This window comes from Corvus brachyrhynchos, unplaced genomic scaffold (genome assembly GCF_000691975.1).
Source record: "Corvus brachyrhynchos isolate BGI_N302 unplaced genomic scaffold, ASM69197v1 scaffold101, whole genome shotgun sequence".
Taxonomy (NCBI): Eukaryota; Metazoa; Chordata; class Aves; order Passeriformes; family Corvidae; genus Corvus; species Corvus brachyrhynchos.
The window spans coordinates 5,504,261-5,521,326 of NW_008237239.1; the positions used below are offsets into that span (position 1 = coordinate 5,504,261).

The window sequence follows — 17,066 nt, forward strand, 5'->3', positions numbered from 1 at the left end:
GTTTGTTCCTCCTGCACTTGTCAGTGTGTTTGGGGACTGGGTAGTGTATGTGGGGAACAAACCTGGTAGCTCTTTATTTTAGCCCCTGTGAGCCCCTGATCTAGAGCTGCTTGGTGCTATTTCTTAAAGCTCACATAAGTATCTATTAAAGGGAAAATTCCTCCTCCAAACAGATTATGGCTGAACTCCTTATAACCTGGAAGTTTTGAAGGGCAAGAATAGATCCTTGGGTCTATTGGAAAAGATTTCAAATTTAAGCAGGAAATTGAGTAAGAACAGGGGTTAGTGTTGGATACTGGTTACTCAAGATGGAGCAATATTTTGCATTATCCACAGAGAGATTTTGTGAATCTGGAAAATAAACAGGGTTTCATAAATGTCTAAAAAGTGTGAAAGATTTGGAAAGCTATTCCACTCAGTCTCTAGGAAGTGAATAAAGTGGGTAAATTGATCTACAGATAAGTGTAAATCAAAATACTGGCTCTAGATTCAGCCAATGGCATCAGTGCAATCGTTACTACGTGGCTCTCCATGTCCTTCTGAACAAATAGACAAGTCATTGGCAAGAAAAAAAAAATGCATATAAGGAACTGCCCTGTCCAATATGTAGTTATAAAAATACAACATAGTTTTGGGTATAACACTTTAATCATACTTAACCTCAGCTGCCCACTGAAATCAGTGATGTTAATGAATACAGTCCCTTTAATATAATTATTTCAAGTTGATTTCAGATAAAAGTAGTCTTCTATACTTCTATATTTTTATATATATATATATAAATGAATTACCAACAACTAAACTCCAATCAAACTCTTCCCCCTTTTCTGTAGACAACTTTGAACTTTCAGCACTATCACATCTTTCTCTTCTCACCTGGTGATTATAGGTAACAATTTTATTAACAATTTAATTATTCTCTTTAGAAGCCAAGATAATTATAAGGGGCTTGACTTGGCTTCTGCTGAAAGTCTCTTTTAATGATTTTGCCATTGACTGTAGTTCAGCGTGAGAGAAGAACAGATCATAATCAACAAAACTGTATCTCAAAAATTGTGCAGAGTTGGGAGAAATCAAAAGAACAATGCCATTAATATTTTACTGAATATTTTGGTACTTTTGTATGGGCTATGAGTCCCCTCTAAATTTATACTGACGGGATCCTGTAAAGCTCTATTCACTTTCATAGTGAATTTGTGCTATAAAAGGTAGTAGTCAACGACCTGACAAAACCTGGACTGACATTTATGAGATGAAGCTTTTGTTCCTGATTTTATCATACCCATGTTCCTTGTCAAAATCTTTCCTTGCATGCTTAACCTGAAGAGGAATTTGAAATAGCTGGAAGGGCTGGTCCATGTCTCAGGTATATGGATCTGGGAGAAGATGATCATGTAGATACTTACTAGAGAGATGTGAAAGAAAAAGCTAAAGGGGCAGAATGCTTGCAGATGATTTGGTGAGCTGGTTGTATTTGAGATGCAGAGTAAAGTGACTATCAAAAAAAAAGGGACAATTTAAAAGGATTCTTACAAAAATTACATTGTTAGCGGCAGAGTAAAAAAACTTTGTAAGAAAATACATTTACAAAGGGTAAAGAAAAATGTTGCAATTCTGATGAAATGAAGGAAAAAAGAGTTACAGCTGAGCTGTAAGAACAGGTTAAAGTACCAAGGCCAGAAATAAATGATTGAGCAATTTAGTAAAGTCATAAACATTAGCCATTAATTTTTTTTTCTGAACATAGGAGAAGCCAGACCTTTCTAGAAAGGCTTTAGGGCAAACAAATGCTTTGTAAGGTAGAGAAGGGAAAGATGTATTAACTATGGAAGAGCTTAGGAAGGTTACCAAACTCCTGCCTAGGGTGGTGGGGGCACGTTCTGGAGGTGCTTATACAACACCATTATTAATACAACCCATTATTTAAAAATTGAAATAGTCTGTTGCATCAGATCACCAGAAGCAAATATAATTGATCCAAGAACTTTTAAAAAATGAAGAAACAAAATTTTGACTGCTACTTGTGATTTTTCTAATTTGATTTTTGTAATTGTCAGGATGGGCTTGATTAACTATAAGAAGGACCTGTGGCAGGTGTGATTTTTATAAAGGTTTTCAAGGAGATGGAGAGGAACTAGAGACTGGCAAGTAAAACTTCTGCAGCAAGCAAGTTAATGGAAATTATAATGAAGAACAGAATTAGCAGTTAGATTAGTGAATATGCTGAGTATGAAAGAGAGAAATAATGTACAAACTTAGGAAAAGAGTTTTTAAGCAATCAGGTAAGCATACGGATGCAAAAGATCAGGTTGATAATGTATCTTACTCTCCAGAAACTATTTTCCAAGATCCCTCAGCAAAGATTTTTTTTTCCTTTTCCTTTTTTTCTTTATAGAATAATCATACCTTGAGTAATAAGAAACAGGCTAAGAATAAATGTCAGGAACTACTGATCAGTCTTATGAGGACTTACACACATAGAATTCTGCTAGAAGAGTGAGTGAAGCATAGTGTAATAAATTTGCTCAGACTACAAAGGTATTGTGGCTATAAAGACCTTCAGAAGAAGAATTTCTAAGATGCTGGGTGACAGAAATTAAGTGTTCAAGAGTAATGTACTCCTACAGATACTTGGCTTTACCATTAAGAGTAGTTCAGGGTATTTTATTGAAAATGTTGACTGAACGCTCTTTACCGGTCAGAAAGGCAAATAGATTACTGAATTTTTTAAGACAGGAAAAAGAGTGAAAGGGAAACACCTCAATGTCCCTATATAGCTTCATGATGTGCCCATCTCTTGAACACTGCATGAAGTCCTGATATTGAAAAGATATATAGTACTACCATAAAAGGTAGAATGAAAAGCTGTCACAGATATAAGCAGGCCATGTAAAAGGAGAGATTAAATAGATTGTTTCTTCAGCATAAGAAACGGAAGATAGATTGAAGGAAAATAAAATGTACATCTGTAAAATCACAGATCTTATGGAAAAGGTGAATTGGAAATGTTTATTCATTTATTCTTCCTCTCAAGAGGAAGGATCAAATGAAATTCCCAGCCAACCAGTTAAACAAAGACAACATTACTAATATTATTATTATTACTATTACTATTGTTATTATTATTACCCTTTGGGTAATTGTGAACTTGTGCCCAGAAAATTTGGATAGCAAAAGTGTGAATGTCTCAAGAAGTTATTAGGCAAATTAGTGGATGAAAGACTCACTGAGACCAATTAAATATGAAGAGACAGATGAGTTCTTTGGCTAAGAAAATCTGTAAGGTGCACCTTCCAGAGGTTGGATGCCTCTGCTGTATGAAGCTCATACAGCCCACCACTGACACACAGAGGGCACTGGTCCAATTCAGAACAGCTTTAGTTGGTACTGTGAGATGTTCTATTGTCTACAAGCATGCAAGCATGAAGATAAACACATGACTAGCAGGAGTGAAAGGTTTTGAAGACCAGCTTTAAAATAAGCCAGGGAAAATAGTCAGAAAATAGGGTGAGATGGGAATTGGGAAATGTAAAAAGGCACTTCTGTTAAGTGTTTTAGTTAAGAGCTCATATCTTGAAAGGTCTTGATTACATTCAGAAATTCTTTGCTGAAGTACTCAACTTACTGATGCTAAATAATAACTCCCTTAGTTTGACTAAATTTCCTTAAAACCTTCAATCTGAAATTTTTTAACCCCACCTCTACAGATTACTCATAACACATAATGTCAGTTAACCAAGACATCCAAAATATTTTGAACAAGTACGTCAAATAGTAGTAGTATAAAAAAAGAGTATTAATAAAAAAAGCCTTGAATTCATTAGCAACAGATACTACAATAGTCAGCTATGTAGAAGCATAAATCTGACATCTGATTACTTCAGGATCACAGCGATTCAGCATGTTTAAATTCAAAGCAGAAACACACCTTAACATCAGGTGTGCTCCTGTACCTAAAATAACTCTGAAACTCATCAAAAGTGCAAGCTTGTCTTTTAAAATTTAAATTTACAGGTGGACAAAATCATAGTATACCTACTTCCATGGCATCCATTTATTCATGTGTAATGTTAAAAGGCATTTTTTTACTTTTGATACCACTGGGGGAGCTTAACTTCTGTTAGTGGAGGCTGTCAGCACCTTGCAATTTAAAACCCATCAGCTCCTTCTAAACTAAATTTTGGTTTCCATACTGTTGTATTTGCATGCGTGTAAAGGAAGTTAAAACAGTAACTCCTGAAGCCTTGATAATCAGCATGTGCTGGTGTCAGCAATGTCACCAGTTGCATCAGTGCCAAGATAGGAAGCCTTGGCTATCTTTATTTGCCTCAGGTCAGTAGTTTTTATCTGCTGTTAAGTAGGATGGAGATTACTTTACTTACTCCTAAATAGTCCTTTTAAGGCCCCTTCATAAAAATGTCCCGTCTGGGTGTGTCTGTGCTGCTATTGATCTTCTTATTCTGTCCTCATAAAAAGGCAGTGAGCAGGCAAATTACATACAAGTTATGGCCACTGAGCAGGCTTAAAAGGAAAGTGTGACAGATTTTTCAGAGGAAAAGAAGTCCTGCTCATCACTGTTCAAATGAACATTTAATAATTCATAACAACTGAGTTGTAAGTTTCCTCTTCAATACGTTTCCAAATGTGAATAGATTAAATAGTAATTGCTATCAAACTTTATGTTCTATTTCATGAACCTAATAAAAGTTTATCTGGTGGAGCTTGCTTTGTATCTTTTTGATCTATTCCTAACTGACTGCAATATACTCTATTAAAATATTTATCGTTGTGTTATCAAATATTAACCATTTTAAAATCATCTGACTGAAGAAAACAAATAATGTTATTTGCCTAAGTTTTCATGAATTTCCTGATATTTAGTTGTTCAGAACTCTCCCTTGATATAGCACTAAAAATACCAAAGACCCTACAAATTGTATTCACTCTTTTTGAATTGGGCTGTTTTGGAAATGCACTCCATCACCACTGTCCATTTTGGCTCTGCATGCAGAATCCTAGTTTTGTTGTCTGTAAAAAGTTATGATTCTGCTTCAGCACAAGAGAATATTAGAGAATTGTTGGTTTTTCTATAGGTTAGTGGAATTTTTAAACTATTTTTAGGAGAGTACAGAATGTTGGTTTGTTTTTTTTTTTTAAGGGAAACCTTTTAAAGACCTTTTCCTAATTATCCACCTGCTCATTCATTTGAAATTATGTGGCTTTTTCAGGTAAAAATACTGGCAAGCTCCTAGGACATAGAATGATCTAGTGACAGGGAGAGGAGAATATTCCTCCCGCAGATGTGCCACAGTTGCATGGCAGCCCAGCCCAGCATGACTGGCTGCCAGGCTTCCATCCCTCCCCAGCTGAGTGGGTTATGCTCTCCCAGGGTGCTCCTGCTTGTTCAACCAGTGGATGATTCATATCACAGAACTAACACAGCAGAAAACTATTCTTTTTTGGTTAGTGTCCTGCTGAGTTAGATCTGAAATCATTCAGTGAAAGGTCAAACAAGTGACTGAGAGATTGCTAGGGGTGTGGGACTAAATAGTGGGGAATTGGGAGAAGAGGGATTGCAGCACTTGCAATTAGAGCAGTTTGGACAGCCATGAAATAGCAGCTTTGAACCTGACACGTGGGCAAGATCAAGAGGAGAACAACCTCTTTGCTCCAATCCAATCCCTCACCTTGCTGGGGAAAAATTGTTCTGTTAAAGGTCAGGTGTATAAATGTTGCTACTGAACCATTTCCTTTTGCTTTGGAGAAAGCAAGTCCTGATCACCCGGCGATCAGAGTAAATCTCCTGAAGAGCTGCAGTCTGTTAGGAGCCTGGTGCCTCTCAGTAACATGGTAACTATGCTAACTAGTCCCCTCTTTTGAGCCTGCTCTCTGCTTGATTTTATTTGCCTGTTATTTTCTTTGGCTTCTCCACACACAGGTATTACCTAATTTACAACCCCATCCTGTTCATACAGGCCTTCCAGCACAGAGACACTGAGATAATGAGCTCTCACCAATATACCCCTCTAGTCTATTGTTTCTGCAGGTTCTTCCATTTCCACAATATCCCACACACTTCATAGGCAGCAGTGCTAAAAGATTAAGGCATGGTCCCCAACCTAGACATGCTTCAGGAATTATGCAGATCTGTGTAACTATTGAGAGAGCATCTTGCGTTTTCATCTCCTCTGTGCTCTTCATAGAGGAGAGGTGCCTCACTTAATCATTTCTGTTAATATACAGTGTTTGTGTTCTGACATGTTTACTCTGAATAAAATATCCTCTCCCCAGAGAGAGAGATCAACCTTCCTTTTCTCCTTCAAAACTAGCATCTCACTAAAAAATAACATTCCATGATATTCATACTTTGGTGAACAACTTTCTGTGTATCCCAGTATCTGTATGGTTATTCTCTGGGTTGTGTATTTTGGAAGGAATGCATTAATAAGCACATTGACATTGTTGTTTCTCAGGTTTAAAAGACCCAGGATATCTGGATGGCATTACACCTATATAAGTCACCAGTGTGCTTCCCGAGGAGAGCAGAACCAGTGTTTTGCATCATCTGAGGATCAGGTGTGATAACACTGATTTTGTATTCTTGCCTTGCTTGTCTTACGTCTGTAAGCCCTACTTTGCCTTGAGTTGCAGCAGTGGGGTTCTGGATTAATGTAAGGAGAATTATTCTGGATTTGAATTTGGAGCCATTTGAAAGAGAGTCTGTTCCTCTTGAATGCAAACCCTGGTACACACACACAATTTCTTTAGTCTGCATGACAACCATGCAAGATAGGTATTTTGAAATCAGTATTTTGTGTATAAAGACCAGGGGCAGATGATTGTTCCCTGAGGACAACAATGCTCAGCCCCAACAGAACTTCATCCTTTTCAATAAATTCTTTTTATATTTTGCTTCCCTTCAGCTCCAAGTATGGCAGAGTGCTTACTAGTACCAGCCTTGGCACCAAAAGACACCAGAACTGGAAGTATATACAGTGCCTGTGCAGAGGTGAGTCCCATTTTATCCTGACCAGCTAAAAGCATTAAAAATGCTACTGGTAAAAAGATATTAAAATATATAGGTGGATCTATCCCCAAATAGGCAGTTGCAATGGTGAACTGGAAAGCAGGTCATCCTGGTTCTGAATTTCTATTTCTTTTTTTTTTGTATTGTCCCCTAGGCACAAGTTCAGCGTGTACGTATTGGATACGTCTGCGTACAAATGTGTAAAAGATCATAACATTCACTGGGGAGACAATTGCATTTATATGTATTTAATCTGTCTAGAAAGGAGTGCAGGGTGTATGTTTTTGAAGAAAGATTTTTAAAGAATTAGAACTATCTAATATGTCTTTTCCTCTTTTCTTGCTGAACAGTAAACCAAATCTTCCAAAACAAAATGTTAGTATGAGTTCCAAGTTCACAATTTCAAGTTTGATTTTCTTTGGCAATTCAATCTGCATGGTGATTTTGATCAAGTGCCTCAGCTTCTAACATTTGTAACACATGATAAAATCCACCCCAAAAAAGTTCATATTTAAATAATCATATAATAAGTTAATGCACACTGTGACAGTTTATGAATTATCTGACAGGCTGCAGAGTAGCACAAGGTTAGTCTGGAAGACAGATAGAAGCACTAAGTGCAGTTTGAGCACTGAAGATAAGAGTGCAATCCTTTGCCTGCTTCTATTTAAATAAACAAAAAAGGGTAAAATGAGATAGATTGTTCAGACCTTGATATAAGGCATCTAGCTGAGAACTCATTTGCTAATTGTTTAAGATTAACACCACTGAACCAAGATGATTTAAAACATGATTCACTATGGGGTGCAAGCTACCATCGGTAACTCTTACTCGCTCTAGGCCGTTGTAGTGCTGTGGGTTCAATGTGTTTACTTGGTCTTTGACTGAAGGGAGATAGAGAATAATATTAGTCATTGAACCTTCCCTCACCTTTTCCCCCATGAGGAAAATGCCTAATGAAAATTCGAGCTATGCTGCCAAGCTGATACTGGCAAAAGAGTCACTTTTTCTTTACCTGATTGGATAAATATGCAGCTGGTTTTGGAATCCATGCTTCTGTGAGTGAAATTAAAAAGTGTTACTTTAAAATGCTGCTGTATGTATAAAATGGACATTAGTTACTTGAAATTTCATGGCCAAGAAATACAGAAGATGCAAGACTATGAGCAGTACCCGTAGAAAATCAAGTGAATGCTCCTGCTTAATATTTTGGCTTTCTGTGTGTAAATGTTTCTATCTTTTGATACAGGTTCCTTTTATCAAAAAGCACTATGTTCAATTTAAAACTGGCCCAAATCAGCTGTAGTTGCAGGTTAAATTTCTTGCCAGGCTTGGAGCTTTTAGTTCTGTTTTAATGTTCATTTTTAAAGGAAATAGTTCAGTTTCTATAAAATAGAAAAATCAAATATATGCTATGCTATGTAATTTCTCATGTTCCAGGAGTTCTAAAAGGGTTTCAGGACCAAACTGTTCTGTTCTCAATTCATTCCCTGTGCTTTGATCTTGCTGGTGAGAAATCCATTGTGGGTCTGTGGCAGGAGGCCCCGCTGAGTCCCAGCACATTCCCCGCACGCCCAACGCCCGCAGCCTCAGGGGTTCTGGGGAGGGCTCAGAAGCAGCGCCAGGCACAGCCACATCTATTGTGCCTCTTCTTCTGAGGGCAGCAAACCCTCCTGTACCAACCAGACCCTGCTGACCGCTGTGTCTCTGCAGCACAAACCCTGAATGCAAGAAGATAACAGCTGCTATCACAGCGCTTTTTATCTGTGAGGCAAAGTCTAAAATTGCATCTGACCTCGGTGTGCGCAGAGACGCCAAGCGAGGAGCACTCTGCCCGGATCCTCAGAGGGTTTAGATTAAATCACTAAGAGTGAGGTACCTAAATGAATAGTTCTGAGGATAATAGCTTCTGTGACTTCTACTTTGTGTGGTACAAAATAGACTCCAAACTGCAATTTACCAAATGATATATTGCAGGCCTTAGAAAACACAACTCGGCTTTTGTGCTGTTTTTTCCCTAACGGGTTTACTAATATATAAAATTATGACACTTAATTTACTTAAAAAAACATACATGTAATTAAACTACCTATGGTATAGATTTAAATTGTTTATTTACAGGTGAAGTTTCTGGTTGCCCTAGGTCAAAGGTTTTTAGCAACAAAGTTCCATAAGAACAGATTTTCTTAATAATGCCAATAGCCTATGTCTAACAAAAAGTAAGCACATACTGGTCGGTGTGTGTGTATCCATCTTTGCATATCTATGTTTCTGTACAGCACAGGCTTAGGGAAAAGCAGATCAAAACCACATGCTATGTGTCCAGACAAATAATCTTTTTGAGCTTTGCGAAGGCAACAGAATGAGTTCTTATTTTTCCTGTATATTGGGGTCTGCTTGCTTGCCCGGTCATTTGTTTAGAATTCAATGGGAAAATAACAAAGCTGAAACAGACACACTTCAAAATGAAATTAATTGGAATTCTGTTCCTCCATGATAAGACTTGAAATGAGATTTAAATCAGTGTGTAGTTGGTAAAACGTGACGATTTGATGTATCTTCCATAAAACTGACAACCACATCTAGTTGTTTTTCTTCTGAAATTGATCAGATAATTTGGTCAAACTTGGTGAATATCTGACATTTACACAATCAGACTGAGATTTGTTCAGAAAATTGCAACATACTGAGGGAAACTCAATTAGTTTTGTCAGCAAATATAAAGGCACTAGCTTGCATTTCCAGAAACTGTCCAAAGCTTTTACAGATACTCTTGATTCAGCTAAAATCAAGCTAATTATATGCTGGGCTCAAAAAAACCCTCATTAAAAGAACATTATTTGTGTTATAATCTCCAAACCTGAAAAGATAGGAAATACTGAAATTAATAAACAATTTCTTTGTCAAGCTAGTATAAATATATTATTATATTACTGCAAAATTTGTGCCACAGCCTTCCAGACTTGTTCAGTATCTCAGCTACTTATTATCTTTTTTAAACCCACTGTGTGGACACAGTGTTAACTTTATTCAAATTCTATGCAGAGAACCATACTGATTTCTGTTTTCATTTTTTTCCCCCTTGTATTTCCTGTCACTGCAGTATTTCCAATGTTCCACAAATTCTAATGGTTATTTTGCCAGTACCTAGGATAAGGTACAGGGTGGTGACAACCTTCTTCTGCATACAGGGTGCAAGGCAGAGGGAGACCCTATGATTTCTGAGTGCATTGTTTGGGAGGTAACTGGGATCTGATCTGCTGAAGAATTAATAACAGAGAACTTTGAAACACTACTTCACCTGCTTCCTGCCCAATAATTTTTTTAATCATAACTCAAGTAGAAGCAGCTGGAAAATGAGAATACAGTTAACAACCCCATGTGAAAAGTATGGTTTAAATGACCTCCCAAATACAAACAGGAGCTTGCTGGTAGAAGCTGAGGAAGTCCAGTTTTCTCCGGTAGCACTGAACAGTGTTGCCCACGCAAACTTCTTTTCATATCCTATCTTTAATGCTATTTGGTTAATTATCACAGTATTTCCTGAAATTTTTTATTTATTAGTTTTCTTTCCAGATATAATTTGTTGAGTTGTCACAAGTCCAGCTTTTCTGATTCAGAGGTACTCATCACTTTGAGAGGCAGTGGTAATCTCTAGCTTTATCACTTTCTTTTTTTTGGTCTTAAACTTATATAAGATTTGAATTTGTTTTTGAGTATTTAGAGCATTTGCATGGCTATTGACCAATTTTATAATATTTGGATGATTGGCGTCAGTAATTCCATTTCCTTGTGTTTCTCAGTCTTAAGAATCAAAAGCAAGCTCTTCTAGAAATCTGTCTTTAATGTGTATAAGTTTAAGAATGCAGAGAGGCAGTGAAAGAAGGTGAAAGAAAAATGTGAGAGGACTCTCCAGAGTTTCTGGAAGTAGATGATCAAAATGGTTATGAAGAATAAATCTTAAGAATTTACTACAAACAAAATGTGCAATAAAAGTCTAATCCTGTATATACAGTAGTGATATTTCTACTCACTTGTTTACAAGACCCGTTAACCAGAAGAGAAGCTAAATTTATAACTAAGCATTGAGAAAACATGTGTTCTAGTACCATTTAAAGAAAATTTTGGCTCTTATTTTAAAGGATGTTAAGTATACTTCCATTTTTTTTCAACCAGTAGCTTTCATCTAGTTTTCACTAATTATTACAGGTACCAAGCCAGTGTTTTGCAGTTATTGTCCAGGGATAGTTTAAAGGTATGGAAGTATCATTAACTTAGTCAAGAAGCTGAAGTTTAGGACAGAAAAAAGTGAACATGCAGAGAAATCACCTTCTTTCTTTTAGTAAGAATTCTGAATTTGGAGTTAATATGCTGATGTTTTAGTATACCAAACTCACTCCACAGTTGCCAAGACACGTGTATTTCCCTATGCCAGTGGGAGCTCCTCTGGCTGTTAGTGGGAGAGAGAGAGCACACTGCAAGTGTATTGGATGAACGGGACGGCACTGTCAGCGCCCTCAGCTGGAGTCTCCCAAGGTTCAGGCATTATGGCATTGGTACGGCCCAGAGCATTCGCTCGTTCTCTGCTCCCAAGAAGCGGCACATGACAGCACACAGACGAGAGGCAGCGGAGCTGCAGGAGAGGGGCGACTCTCAGAGTTACTTACGTTGACAGCCCAAGCTGTGCCAGATATATCCCGGCAGACATTTATCACATTTAGGCCCTGATGTTCCCTCCTTACACTCACAAAATCCTTTGTCATTACAGCGATCATGGACTGAACCAAAAGGGTTACAATAACAGTCTGCAGAAACAAGACAACACATACACACTGGATTCAGGTCTACATGTGGAGATAATTCATTCAATACCAATAAAGGGTGCATTTCCAGTGCTAAAGGTAAAGGAAGACTGTCTATTAAGGATATCTAGAGTAGTGAATATAACTACTACATGTCCATTTATTTGTTTGCACGTGTCATTTCAGGAAGAGGCATTTTATGATGCAAAGAGAAAGTAAACAGAGAAGATATAAAGGCAGAAGATACCATGGTCTTTGAGGGTGATTGTAACAGATTCTCTTTGGCAAGAATATTTTTGACAATTTAATGAACATTAGAAAAGCTTTGTATAGTATGGATATATCCATGTGCCATCAGGGTGAAATATTTTGCTGTATTAAAATAGGTTTCTCTGTATTACTCAATATTTTCAGAAGTGCTGAATGTCTTTACAGGGCTATATAAATGCACTTTACTTATTTCCAAGATAGTCTTCCTTTATAGGTTTGAGCAGTATAATAATTTATGTGAATATTTGCCATTAGATTGATGAGATTGTATTTATCAGTGACATTAATAAACCTTTTGCATATTCCGCAATGAAAAGCTTGAGATGAGCACTTATGTAATGCAAAACCTTTAAGAACAGGCTTTATGCAGCCATTTTAATTTCTCTCACCTCCCAGCGTGCAGATGGAAAATGCAGTGAGGCTCATTCCCCGCTGTATATTTTTCACATGTGTTCAGCTAATTAAAGAATAAGTAGGGTAACACATTTCCTCCCACAACACTTACTGTGTTGTTCATTCACAGCCCTTTTCTTTAATGTGATTACAATATCTGTGTTCGGCTTTTAGCCAGCTGAACAAAGGCAAGGAGCTTGCAGAGCTCATTTTTGGTACTTCTGTTCTTCACCTTAGTTACTCAGATTTTTGTGTTTTCAAATGAAGGACGATCTTATTTGTATGTAGACCCATGTAGACCCAGAGTAACTTCACTGTTAACTGAGACCACGGACACCTCTTGGAAGCATCTGATCTCTGCTGCTTCCTGGTTTGGGGCAACCTGCTGGGAGTCTGGATTTGTATGTCTGTGAATCAGTGCTACTTTGATGACTATGTTTGGCAGTTGTTCCCTAGCATTAGGTTAAACCTCAGTGGTACCATAAATGAAAAAATGGAGTTGAACTGGGAAGTTACATATGTACATATCTCCAATGAAAAAACTGTAACAGGAAAAAAAATCACCAGAAAGACATTTGTCATCTGTTGTCCCACTGCTTATTAACTATAAATTGCAGATGGCACTTTGAACATTTGGGATGCTGAAGAAGAATAGTTACCTTTGGCAAAAGGGTTTCACAATAATAATAGAGTCAATTAGCTGGCAACATTCGTTAATGAAGTGGAAAACTGACATGCCAAAAATACTGTGCAAGGCTGAGTATTATAGCAAAGTGAGTGCCATTTGAAAAGCTTGGAATTCTGATGTTAATCAGATGTATCAGATGTTTATGTAAAAAGGCATAGACTTGAGATACATTTTGAATGCAGGAAGTAAAATTTGCTTGAAGAATATAGAAAACCTTGAAAGACAAAAGCTTGGAATTACATTAAAAACAGAGGGCCCAATTCTTGTTAAAAAATAGCTTTGTTAGACATAATGAAGTTACAGTGATTTAAACAAGAATTTGTGAAAAAATGTATAGCCTGTGTTACTGGATGTTATATTTTCCAGAGAACAAGACCCTGAACCAGTGAAACCTTTCCTTAGGAACTCTATCCCATAAGCGTGTAGGAAGTTCCAGGCCCATTTCGTGCTATTCAAGGGGAAGTAGACAGTAGGAACAAAGCTTTAAACCAGGCCCTTTGGCAAAACTAGTAGATCCAATCAGAACACCCAACAGACTGATTCTAGCCTCCATCTTTCCCAGTTGATACCACAGTAATATAACCTACAGAGGCCCACAGAACATTCAGGGTCATTGTCCAACACAGTATCACAGGCTGTGGAACACTTCCCAAGGCCTACCAAATACTTAAGACATTAAAAATTTCAAAGGTCAAAATTTCAGTGTGCCACAGGGACACAATGAGTACCTCCAATGCCCTCACAACAACAGGGCACTAAATAACACTAAACTAACATTCCCTGATCACCCTAATAAGCAAACCACACACAGGTTCCAGGGTGGGGGAAAAAGCCCCTGCAGATCTGAACTGAGAAAGAATTTTCCTCCTAACCTTCGAAGATCTGGTGACTCTTTGTAAGGTTGGGAAGATAACAGAAATAGTCAACTGTTCTCTGGGGTTCCCTCTATCAATGTGATGCTGCCAACAAAACACAATGAAAGTAAATAAAAAAGAAGATGGGGAAATGGGTTGAGGCTTGTAGGCTTGCTGCTTATCAGTCTGGGCTGGCAGTGGCTACAGGACAACCCTCAGGGTTCATTTAACCATGTGTCATTAGGGCTTCTGGTGTTAATTGAAGCTGAAGCCTAACTGACTGCAAGGGTGGCTTTGTTAAAAGTGTGACAGCAATCATCAGGTCAGTATTTATGATGTGAGGCAAAGGCCATGTTTTATTACTCTGGGTCTACTTGGTGGTTTCCGTGCTATCCTTGCTTGTCAGTGTGTGTATTTACTGAAAGTTACGAGGGCTTTATCAAGAAATAAAAAACTCTTCAAGCTGTTAAATTATTTTTCACATAGAATGAATAATTTTTAACTTCAAAATACCTTGCTTGATTCAGAAACTGCAGTTGCCCATATGAGGTAATTTTGCAGTTAACATACAAATCCGCAAATTTTTGATATTTCATTTTAGGAAATAAAATCTATTTTGACTCTAAAGAAATTAAGGGCATCAAGAATTTAGATTTAAGACCACTGTATAATACATTGCATTTGGTTCACTGGTAAAAACCTTCTCGGTATTTGAATTCTTAATCTTAAAAATTAAACATTTTACATTTTCTTCATTTATTTAGCATCAGCTAAGATTCACAGATTTGTTATCCATATACTTACCATATGTATTTCTGAAAACTGTGTAAGCAGTTTTGATAAATCAGAGCCAAAGCCCTATTAGCTGCCATTCAACTAGCTTATCCAAACATTTGTTACCTTTCTACATATATGGCTGAAGAGGAAAGAATTAGCCTGGAAAAATGACTTTCATACGGGAATAAGACTTGCATGTATCACTGGAAATCTGCTTATTAAAATGTTCATGCCAACATTTCACTTGTAGTTAAACCACAGAACACTGCTTTTAAACTTGGAGAAAAGAGAAATGAGCGTTTCCAATAGAGCAAGACTGTGCTTGACCTTAGAAGGGTGGTGAATCCATCAACTCTCTCAGAGGTGAAAATACTCCATGTTTTGCCCAATTAAATATTAGGAGCCCCAGATCAAGACAGCACTTTAAGAACAAACTTCTCTGTTTTCTGAAAAGTGCTTAGGTGTCTGTTCATTTCACGAACTTTACACAAGAAGTAGGAAAGACCTCTTAAGTTGGCAAATCAACTAGGACACATACATTGGGAAACATACATTTTGTATGATAACTGTGATCCTGAAAACTCAGTTCAGCAAGAATGTTATTTATTCAAAATGAATTACCTAATATGTAGCAAACCAGGGTTTGATCCTATAGTCATTTCGCATGGTACAATTCTCATGGGAGACCAAGAGAATTCTGCGTGCATTAAGGTGGAAACTCAGCAAATGTTTCACATTGCCTTTTTTTTGTTTTCAGATTCATGCTAAATGAAAGATTTTAAAATTTTATTTTCTCAGTGTCTCAGCAATTTCAAAGTGCACAGTTGTCTTACCATGACATTCTAAATATACCACTCAGAAATTAATGTTAAAATTACTTATTTTTGGCTTTTTATTTACTAACTTCCTTGTCTTATGTAGCTGCAGCTGCTGTCGTAGCATTTCAGTGTACATGGGAAAACAACACACTGAATGAGCTGATGAAAAATTCCAAACAGATTAATTTAGAGTCGTATTCATTAGGCCTATTTAGGCAGCTGAAATTATAGAGCCCTGATGTCATACCAATGGTGTCTGTCATCTGCATCAAACAAATATGTGGGACAGTGATTTTTTTCCAAGAACATTTGATTGTGTTAATCTCCTCAGCACAGTCATACAAAATCATGACTTGCCTACTAAAGTTCTTACTAGCTCAGACTAATTACTGTCAAAGGAGATCATGCATTTCCTGAATGCATTGCCAAGCAAAGTTAAAAGAAGGACACATGAAATGCAGTGCATGGATGGATCCGTGTGTTTATCACAAGATAAAAATGTAAATCTGTCAAGTTACAAACTCAGACAAATAATAGAAACCTAAATAATTTCTGGCCTGAATCTCAGCAATGGATTTTAAAAGACATTAAAATATAATTTATTCACCCATGGTCTATTTTGGTTTTACAATATCTGCTAGCTACTCTTTGCTTCCTGGAAGACAGAAAGAAAAAAAAGTCACAATGAAAATCCAGAACAAGTCCTACTGATGCTTATGTCTATAAGAAACATTATATAATTAAATTCTCCATCTCTGTTTGTTATTAGAACATATTTAGTGGCTACCTGTTAATTACTGGCCATTGTACAAGGCCTCCTTTATTGACTATGTTCAGGCTTTACCTAAAGTGTCTTAACTTGTGCTGTGTACTATCTGTGGTGACATGAGAACAATGCATATTCTTCCAGGGTGATAAAGATCTTAAACTTTTTCCTAATATGCTTTTCTTATTATGTTCTGACATTTTCTCTAATTCTGTAGTTTGAATATTTATAGTAGATGCTTGTTCTAAAGCACTGTTTTCACCTAGGAATCCCTTTTCTAAGTTGACATCATGTCACACTGATTTGACAAATTCTGTTCCTAACTTCATGGGCATCATTTCAGTTTCTCCTCTAAGGAGAGAGGAAGTAACATTGCATTTACAGCCCTGTGTCTGGGAGCAGAATTAGCTGCAACCTGTTTTTGTGAAATTTAGAGAATAAAAGGGGTTAATAGAGATCCCTCCCCATGTCCTCTTGATGCAGCTGGCAAGTTTTGTAGGTCTCCAGGCAAGTATTCAAGAGTCTATACTAGTAATTGCAAAAGTCAGATTGGGAACAGGTATTTAAGACTCAACCCCTTGATTTCCACGTGTGACCCCAGTGTGGCTCCCTCCTGTGTGAGGACAGCACATCCAGTTTCTCAGGGGCTTCTGGGGAAAGTCAGCCCAGGA

The 17,066-nt window shown here is 37.2% G+C and overlaps 1 protein-coding gene across 1 annotated transcript in view; it reads right to left on the bottom strand.

Annotated features, from left to right (window-relative positions):
* The window catches only part of NTNG1 (netrin G1), a 151,426-nt gene that overhangs the window by 13,415 nt on the left and 120,945 nt on the right, over window positions 1-17,066 (bottom strand). The window contains exon 9 of the mRNA XM_017729585.1: window positions 11,695-11,832. Coding sequence (XP_017585074.1) covers window positions 11,695-11,832 — 138 coding nt within the window. The remainder of the gene's footprint in view (window positions 1-11,694; window positions 11,833-17,066) is intronic.